Below are 9759 nucleotides of genomic sequence, written 5' to 3' on the forward strand. Positions count from 1 at the left end.
GAATCAGCTCTCTTGGCTCCCAGCCCCTTGTGCTGTAGACTAAATCCACAGTCTTCCCACAGCTCACCTCATCAGGTGACAAAGGCAGAAAAAAATGGCCAAGACCTGCTTAGCCTTTGCTGTGTTCAACACAGAGAACTGAAGGAAGCATTCCTGTTTGCCAGAGCTTGGTGGGTACATTTAATGTGGAAAGACTGGTGGTTTTGAAACATTTTACACTCCTGGTCATGAAACAGAGAAGCACGAGCACCTCTGAACGTCTCAGAAGCTGCTCTCCAGGTCTGAGTGCTGCATGACAAGAAGCGGGCATTGTCCATTGTCTCCCTGGGGAGACCAGCAGAAGCTTCTTCAAGGAGCTGTCATAGCAATAGTTTCTGTTCTCTCTGCAGTTGCCACTTTGCAGTGAATGCTGCCTTGCTTATTTAGACCTTGCCCAGATTTAGAGTTGTTGGTGTCATGGTCCTCTGCATGTCTTCTGCTCTGTGTTTTCCTCTTAGCAGACCTGCCCAGGATGATGCACAACATAAATGCTGTATACATAATGGAAAACATGATTTACAGGAAACAATGGCAGTGACTTGATCAGTCTGGGAGTTTTTCACTTTCCTAAAAATACTAATATGAAAATATTTTTATCAGGTGTGGCAGAGTCCTCACTGGAGAAGCAGGTGTGGGTAAGATTAAGAGTAAGATGAGGAGAGCAGAGCTAGGTGGTGCACACGTGGGAAGAAGGGAGCTGGCTGTGTTTAGAGCAGTGTGAGAGGCAGCAGTGTAGGGGCCTAGAAAGTGGTCAGAGGTTGTAAAGATGCGTTACTGGTGGGTATCAGTAGCGTCTGACTCAGGTAGCTTCTGTGCTGTTTTTTTAATAGCCACAACCCTACTGAGACAGGCAGAGAATTTGATTTCAGAAGCTCCTTATTGGAAAGCCGTCCAAGTGCTTTTATTTCATACAGATGAGGGAGTTACCTAGAGCCAGAAGTCAGGAATAATCTTGGCCGTACAGGGCTCAGAGGAAGCTGTAAGCCCCCGAGGCAGCATTCAAGGCAATTGCAAGTTCCAAAATAGAGAGTCAAGATTTAGGTACAAGTTGCCAGCTGAATAGGAAAAATGATAGCCTTATTTTTAAAATAAACATTGTTTACCTTGTCTGTGGAATGGTGAGGGAGAAAGGAAGAAAATGGTTAAAAGGGCAGAGGAAAAAAATGGAAAAGAAATTGATTTCTTTTTAAAATTCTGCAGTTACCAATCAGGACTCACATCTTTGTCTTTTTCTAGAGGCCTTGTTATTTTGTAGCTGTGAAGCACCCAGTTCTCAAGCCCTACAGTAATCTCTATGAAGTGCTCAAAGGAGAGGGAAAGGAAAAACTATGGATTCTCTACTGCCCTTAAGTCTGTTTTCGGTATTAAAAGAACTGTAAAAGGAGTATGGATACTTAGCACTGCATATTTTTGATAAAGAGGGGCAGTACTCAGGGCAAAGGTGAATATTTCCATTAAAATATGTTGTTTTTGTTATTAATAATATCCAAAATCTGAAGATTTCTGCATTTGCGACTTGAACATTGACTTTTCAGCTCACCTTGACGTATCTTAGCAAGAAACATTCACTGTGGTGTGCTTTGGGAACTGTGTGGGTTCAGGCATAGAAAACATGTTTATGATAGGGTCTCTCAGCAGGACTCCTGGTAGGATGCTTATGATGAGGCAAGCCCTGTCATTGTACTCCCGAGGTAGACTGCATCTTCAGTGCGGGCTTTGCTTTGTTTGTTTGTTTGAAGATTATCTTTTACGCCAGGATAAAGCAGAAAACAGCATCTCTTGCTCTGCTGCTTCCCTTTGCAGCCCCAGTGGTCCATCACGCCCGAACCTCTTTTGTTTTTAGAGAAATGGCCTGTGAGGAGCGCAGCTCTGACTTGTGCCATCTGCTTGCTCCTGCCACCTCTCACAAGATTGTTTGGTTTGAGTAGCTCTAGTGTCATAACTGATATCTTTAGGTACTGAAAGGGTATTCTACATAAACATTTTGAGTCTGAGTTGGAAGTAATCCTCACACAGGTTTGCTGATGCAACCCATCCTTTAGCCAGCCTCTCCCTTAAGGGCCTTCACGGGAGCCTCGGTTTATTTGGTTGTTTTTCCCCAGTTGTTTGTCGCCAGGGGAAGTTTGATCATTGACTTTCATGCAGGCAGCCTCAGGATCTGAGCGCTTGAGCCGGAGAGGGTACTTAGCAGTACTCAGGCACGCATCTCCCCGAGCCACCAGGAGTTTTGCCACCTCGGGGAGAGGCAGGGTGCCACCCTCCCGCTTGCTGAGGGCAAAGCGAACCCAAATCAACATGTGCTGCGCTGGGACTGCTTGAAAAGCGAGTGGGTGCTTTGGGGAAACGTGTGGATGCGTTAAGACTCTGGGGAGAAAAAAAATGTGAAAATAAGAACGAGTGGCGCTCATTTTCAGTGGCACTGACGGGGCGGGCAGAGCGGTGGGCTCCGTCCCTTCCCCTGTCCCCCTCGTCCCGTCCCGCCGGGGCCATTTCCTCGCGCCCGGGCGCTTTGATGGCGGCGCGGGCAGGCGGCGGTGCGGGCCGCGGTCTGATATGGCCGCGGGGAGCCAATGGCGCCGCCCGGGCGGGCACTTCAAAGCGGCGGCCCGCCAATGGGCGCGGGCCCCCCGCGGGCCGCGTGATGTCAGCGGGGGCCGTTTATGGCCGGTATAACCGCGGCCCCCTGCCCGCCGCGGCGCTCAGGGCAGGCAGCGGGGACACCGCAGCGCTGCCGCCGCTGCAGCTCGGGGCTGTGCCGGGCAGGGCAGGGCAGGGCCGGGCCGCCATGAGCTCTCCGGGCGCCGAGGGGGCGGGCAAGGCGGCGCCGTGCCGCGTGGAGCACCTGCTGAGCGCCGTGGAGAGCGAGCTGCGGGCGGGCAGCGAGAAGGGCGACCCGACGGAGCGCGAGCTGCGCGTCAGCCTGGAGGAGGGCGAGCTGTGGCTGCGCTTCAAGGAGCTCACCAACGAGATGATCGTCACCAAGAACGGCAGGTACGGACCCGGGGAGGGGGAGAGGAGGGGGAGGCGGGCTGCCCGCGGGTGCCGCCCGCAGCCCCGTCCCACCCGTGTCGCCCCGCAGGAGGATGTTCCCGGTGCTGAAGGTGAGCGTGTCGGGGCTGGACCCCCACGCCATGTACTCCTTCCTGCTCGACTTCGTGGCGGCCGACGGGCACCGCTGGAAGTACGTCAACGGCGAGTGGGTGCCGGGCGGCAAGCCCGAGCCGCAGGCGCCCAGCTGCGTCTACATCCACCCCGACTCGCCCAACTTCGGCGCGCACTGGATGAAGGCGCCCGTCTCCTTCAGCAAGGTCAAGCTCACCAACAAGCTCAACGGCGGCGGGCAGGTAAGCGGTGGCTCGGCGGGGGACACGGCCCCGGCACGGGGGGGGTGGGGGGGCGCAGGAGGCGCTGGGTGCAGCCCCTGAGCTGAGGGGTGAGGTGGTGATGAGGCAGAAAGCCCACCTGCAGCGCCTCTTCCTGCCTACAGCTTAACTTTTAGGGTTCATCAGCCCTATATATATGCATAGGGTTCCTATATGCAACCCCACATATATGCATAGGGTTCCTATAAACAGCCCTATATGTGTGTGTAGGGTTTGCTGCCTCTCCCTCCCCGGCTGTGGAGAGCTGCCCCTGCTCACCTGCCCTGTCTCGCTCTTCTCAGATAATGCTGAACTCCCTGCACAAGTACGAGCCTCGGATTCACATAGTGAGAGTCGGCGGCCCGCAGCGGATGATCACCAGCCATTCCTTCCCGGAGACCCAGTTTATAGCCGTGACGGCGTACCAGAACGAGGAGGTATGCGCGGCGGGGGAGAAACCTCCCGGAGCTTGCACCCTTTCAAGTGGCAAAGCGCTGTTACAAAGCAAAATAGCGGGGCTCCTGGCACAGCTTTCCTTTCTCTGTGCTTTTCCTTCCTTCTGTACTTCGTTTGAAGTTAAATGTAAAAACTCTATCCATGTATAACAACGCAAAGTTCTGTTCATCATCTCAATATATACTATAAAGTTATTGCCAAAGAGTAATTCTTAATAGATTCCTTAGGGCAAGCTGTTATGGTAAGAAACACAGTTGTTATTTTCAACTGAATCATGAAATAACTGTAAGCGTCGTTTTCGGAACAGACCTTTCTGTCTGCCAAAACGTGCATCTGTATTTAATGGACTTGTAAGTTACCAATCTTGTTGAGATTTGTTGATGCCTCTTTTGCTTTGTCCTGAAACGCAAAGCTTCTTCTAACTTTAGTGTGCCTTCTTAACTGTTGCCTTACTCAATAAATAAACTCAGGCAATTCAGTCTTGTAGAATTTAGGGACTAATTCCTAGCCCGCTGTTAATATTTCAGACATAAGGTGCTCTTTAATTGATGTATATAGGTATCACAGGCCCAACCATATTCCTTAAAAAATATGTGATTTTTCTGATTTGAACGGAAAGTACTAATTTGAGTCTTAAATTTCTTTATGATGATGAATAATAATACTTGCAAATAAAAATGTTTGTTGTTGCTTTTAGATCACAGCTTTAAAAATTAAATACAATCCATTTGCAAAGGCATTTCTTGATGCAAAGGAAAGGTGAGAGCTCTTTACTCAATTCTAAAGTTTGGATTTTTTTTTCACATTTACGAAAACACGCTCTGAAATAATTTGGCATGATTTCTTTTACAGAAGTGATCACAAAGATATGATGGAGGAAGTGGGAGACAACCAGCAGTCTGGGTATTCGCAGTGTATGTTTCCTTTCATTCAGCATCACGCCTGTAACTCTGAATTTTTCATCTTATCTGTTAATTAATCAAAACTTTGAGAGCAGTGTTTGCTGGTTGGCCCATTAGTTCTTATGGAAAATAATATTACTGATCCTTAAGGTTGGCATTCGTGCAGGTTTGTGATTGTTTAAATGTGATGATTTTTATATATTATTATTTATATATATTTTATATATGTATATATATGTGTGTGTGTGTGTGGTTCAGACAGTGGTATTACCGTCAAAATTCCTTAACAGAATTTTGCAGCGACCATTGTTTCCAAAAAGACAGCTGAGGACAACAATAGTCATATGGATACAGAGACTAAAGTTCTGTTAAAATACAGCAGATAACTATCAAAATAGTTTGTTCTTAAGACAACTAGGAACATTTGCTTAAAAAGTTATGCCAGATGAGTAAAAAGCACTAGTAATGTTTTAATGATTTGTGTTTTAAAGGGTTATTGCCAAAAAATGTTTGCAGCCTATAAAAGGGGGAGTTGTGCTGTAGTAGGAATTACTTCCTTTTAGTGAAAGCACTTGGTTTTAAGAGTTCTTAGCAGCCTGAGAAATGTCAGAGCCTAGCTATGAGCTGAGACCCCCAAAAGGGCAATTTAAAACTGACAATTACACTGTTACTGAGCACACAAATGATCACACCCTACCCAGGTAAGGGAGGCTTTAACCATTTCAGTGTTTCCTTACTGTGATTGTAACTAAATGGTAGCTTTTAAAAAAAAGTCAGCTTGACACGGGGCTTTTTCTAAGCTGTTTTCTGAAATTTCCTTCATAGGACCATTTCTGAGTGTTGTACAATTCAGACATTTCAGCTTTACAGAAACTTGTTTTCCTTTCACAAGTGTGCATTCCCTCTCTGATCAATTATTTATCTCATTGCTATGCCTTTCTTTCAGCGCTTGGCTGTGTTATGTACTCATCGTATAAAACTCTTGCTTTCTCACAGTAGGTAGTTGGCTTATTCCTGGGACTGGGACTCTGTGCCCTCCTGCCAATCCTCACCCTCAGTTTGGAGCACCCCTGTCGCTCTCCCCTGCTCACAGCTGTGAAAGGTACTCATCGCTGAGGAACCACCGCTCTGCCCCTTACCCCAATCCCTACACCCATAGAAACAACTCGCCAAGTAAGTTGTACTTTGCAGCTATGTAAAGATGGGAAATTAGCCATGGGATGCGAGCGTAGAGCAGTGTGCATCTAGAGTGATGTCCACAGAAATGGACAGAAACAGAGGTCACTGTCTAGTTCAGTTGATGCAGAGGGTTTGGGGCTAGAATTGCAAAGAAATAGTGATGATGGGTATGTGTCCCGCAGTCTTTACAGTGGAAAGAAATGCAGTTGTGCAGAAATGCTGGCTGCTAGTTGATTGGATTGCGTTGTGCTGGTTTTGCTGTGTGTTCTTGAATTGCTATGACTGTTGAGGTTAAACTTTCTTAGACTTTTTAAGTTAAGTTTGAAAGTGAGGATTTTAATTGCCAGTTAGAGTAAAGACAATGAAATGAAATCATAAAATCATACAGGTCCAGTCCCGGCAGTGGGAATAAAAAAAAAAAAAAGCCACAGTCCAGTCGCTCTTGATGACGCCTAAGGCAGACTTGAGAGCCTGTGGTGGCATTCTTAATGCTGGGATATGTGATTCAGACTGCTTATTATCCAGGGCTGCCAAATCATTACTGCCCATGTAGGTGACAGAGATAAAGGTGCTTTGGAAGAGAGACTGGAGTAGCGTAAGTAAGGAGCCCACCTCTTTCCATTGATTGAATAAGAAAGGATGGCCTGAATTAGCAAGTAGTTTGAATATAGATATCTTTTTCTGGGTTCAAGGCAGTAATGCGGGAGGGTGGTTTAAAGCAGTCCATTGCATTTGAACACAAAATTATTTGGTTTGATTCTAGTGTAAGCGATTGCTTGTTTTCTCAGCAGCCTATGCCGATAATTCCTCTGCGTGCCTTTCCATGCTCCAGTCCCACGACAACTGGTCTACTCTTGGAGTTCCCACACACACAACTATGCTGCCCATGAGTCACAGCACTGGCACAGCTACTGGCTCCAGGTAGGCATCCTTCAGAAACCCTAGTAAGAGAAGGCTGAAAGAGGAGGTAGAGAGTTGCCATTAAATTAAAAAATTTGTATGGCCACAGGCAAATCATTATATATGTGGGGGGGCACTGAGAAGGTCTAATTACAATGAAAACAGATTGATGAAATAGGTAAGTTAGTTTTGATGCTTTGGAAATGTAGCTACTTGTGACAACAACATTTTATAGATTAAAGATCAAAAATCATTTAGGCATCCACTGAATTTGAGGATGGTCTGTTAAGTTTCATCTCATTTTGCTTTCAAGCAAAATGCTATTTAAATATGTCTTTTTGAGCTGTCTTGTTTTAGCCAGTCACTGTTTTCCCCTCCGCCTTCACACACCGTTATTCTGCTACAAATAAAGTGGCAGTGAACTGCAGTGTGGAGAAGGAGCAAGTGGTTGGGGTAGTAGCAAATATCTACTTAAGATATTGTTTGACAAGCCAGTGTAACATCGAATTGTGTAATTGGTTAAAACCTTGACAATTTTGTAATTGCATAAATGTTTCTGTTCTCTTCTTTGTACTTACTATCTCAATTAAAGTTTCAGTCGTTTAGCAGAGATTACGGTTGGACTTGATCTTGAAAGTCTTTTCCAGCCTAAACAACTGTATGGCAAGGGTGTTGGAACTAGATGATCTTTAGGGTCCCTTCTAACCCAAAGCATTCTATGATTTAGCTTACAATCTCTTGGAGCTAAACTTGAAAATTCAAAGGAATATAGTTAAAGTGGTAAAATCTTTGCTATTAACCACAGAGGACAGAGGTTCAGGCATCTTTTTTGGCAATTCATACCTACCACTTGGTTTGTGGAAAACGTTCTTCTATGAGCCGTGCACGTTGATGCGTAGCTGTTAATCAGAATATGTACTAATTCCCAGTGTAAGATAGCTGTATTACTGAACAGATGTTTTAGTCCTTAATGGATGTTAACAGGTACTCCTAGCACTTCTTTCCAAGGCTGCCCCCCAGGGTACATACTTCAAAAGTTGCAAAGTGTGCTGAGTTCTGGTTGCTGCAATAAGAATTGTCCAGTAGATAGAACGTGTAGAGCTGTAACTGTGGGATCGTGATAGCATTTCTTCCATCGCTGTTGTCTGTATAAAGCAAGAGTAATATTTCTCTTGTTTTGGTAAACTGCTTGGAATCTAAAGTAGAAAGTGTGTGTGAGTGTGCGTGTGTGTGCACCCCCAGAGGGTGAGAGAGTGGAGGCTGCAGAACCCTGACAAGGGTTTGTTTGTTTGTTTTCTTCCCCTTTCAAGCAACCCTTTCTCTGTTTTCCCTGCAATCTATAGGTATCAATTCAGCTCTTCCCCTTCGAACATGAGATGACAAACAAGGTTCTAGGAAGGCTGAATTACCCTCTGGTGTTTGTCCATCTCTGACTATAGAGGACCCAAGGGGGGGTCAGGGCTTTGACAGACTCATGGCAGTGGATTCAAGCCTGTCTGGGTCCCACACCTGCTGTATCCAGCCACCCCAAGGTCACAGCACTTTTCTGTGAGGCCAGCGTGTGGCACGGTTCAGGAATCAGCTCTCAGTCCTGTGCATTTTTTTTAGGCTGGCCTGTTAATTCCTTAGTTTGGCCTAAAATTTACTGGTGTACTTGTGTACAGCAAATGAACCTGTGGGAGCTGTGTGGTGAGCTGAGCACCTGCCAGCAGAGCCTGCAGTCACTGATAACCTGTTGTGTTTGTCTTCCAGTCAGTACCCTAACCTGTGGTCTGTGAGCAACAGCACCATCACGCCCGTGTCCCAGTCGAGTGGGATGTCCAACGGCCTGAGCTCGCAGTTCCTACGTGGCTCCCCAGCGCACTACTCTGCCCTTCCGCACCCAGTCGCTGCCACCGCTTCTGCGTCCCCGCTGTACGACGGTGGGGCCCCCGCGGACCTCCCTGACAGCCAGTACGATGCCTCCGCGCACGCTCGGCTGGCATCCACGTGGACGCCTGTCACCCCACCTTCCATGTAAACCCAGGCCTTTTCCTTCGAAACAGACTGTTTAGCTACTGAATTACTTTAAATGCTTAACCCTCAAGGAAGAGAAAAAGAAGATGTGAGGTAAATTACAGATAAAGCATCTGCACTGCTTTGCACAGAGCATTTAAGTCATGCCTCTGGTACTGAGCAGTGCGTCGTTTATGTCATGTAGAGTTTACAAACCTGGTGAGCGTGCAATTCTGAGAGCAGATTCACTGCTTTTTAATCTTTTTTTTTTTTTTTTTTTTTTTTTTTTTTTTTTTAGTTTGATAGGTCTAATTTTTAAGATTTTGACTTTGATTCCAAGTTTCAGTGTTCAAATACGTTTGGACCTGAAGTTTGGTACCTGGACAACTTTCTTGAGTAAGTTACTTGTTACTGTTTTTCATTATTTTTTGTTGTCATTTGTTCTGTTTTAATGGCAAACTTAGGTATAGCCATGAGAAGACTGTTATTAACTGTTGAGTTAGAAGGATTCTGAAATCTGCACAAATGTAGCTGAGGACAGAAATTTTTGGAAAATCACGTGCACTAACGCGTATTTGTCTCACAAATACGTTGTTTTCTTAACTGTATGCTTATTTCCTTGCTGCTGAATTAACGTTGAGACAATCTGCAAGAACTGTTTTCTTCCTAATTAATTGCAGTATTATTGTTTAGTCTAAATTGTTTTACCCAAAAGACTCCTTTTTGAGGTACGTTTTGCTGTTTGATCATATTCAGACACCTGTCAGCTTTGCTAAACATCTTCATTTCAAATAGCCAGTGTCTAATAAGGAGCCCTGTCTAAAACCTTCTCAGGTTGCTGAAAAAAACATCACTGATTTTGATGGTCTCTGGCTCAGGCCTTAAAGGAGGGAATTCAATACCTGGAGAAGCATTCTAATTTATTT

General features: G+C 45.9%; 1 protein-coding gene across 4 annotated transcripts; it reads left to right on the forward strand.

Annotated features, from left to right (window-relative positions):
- Positions 1–2824: 2824 nt before the first annotated feature.
- TBXT (T-box transcription factor T) lies at positions 2825–8858 on the forward strand (the record flags this gene model as incomplete). 4 transcript variants are annotated; one of them, XM_084283646.1, is made up of 8 exons in its annotated part: positions 2825–3030; positions 3119–3383; positions 3704–3838; positions 4555–4616; positions 4710–4771; positions 5756–5932; positions 6727–6859; positions 8591–8858. In XM_084283646.1, the coding sequence occupies 8 exons, from the start codon at positions 2825–2827 to the stop codon at positions 8856–8858; spliced, it is 1308 nt and encodes a 435-aa protein (XP_084139772.1). The 4 variants fall into 4 exon arrangements, with proteins under 4 accessions (XP_084139772.1, XP_084139773.1, XP_084139774.1 ...); XM_084283647.1 differs by having other exon boundaries at positions 6730–6859; XM_084283648.1 differs by having other exon boundaries at positions 5759–5932; positions 6730–6859.
- Positions 8859–9759: the final 901 nt, after the last annotated feature.

The sequence above is a fragment of the Netta rufina genome (assembly GCF_964035555.1).
Source record: "Netta rufina genome assembly, chromosome: 3".
Classification (NCBI taxonomy): domain Eukaryota; kingdom Metazoa; phylum Chordata; class Aves; order Anseriformes; family Anatidae; genus Netta; species Netta rufina.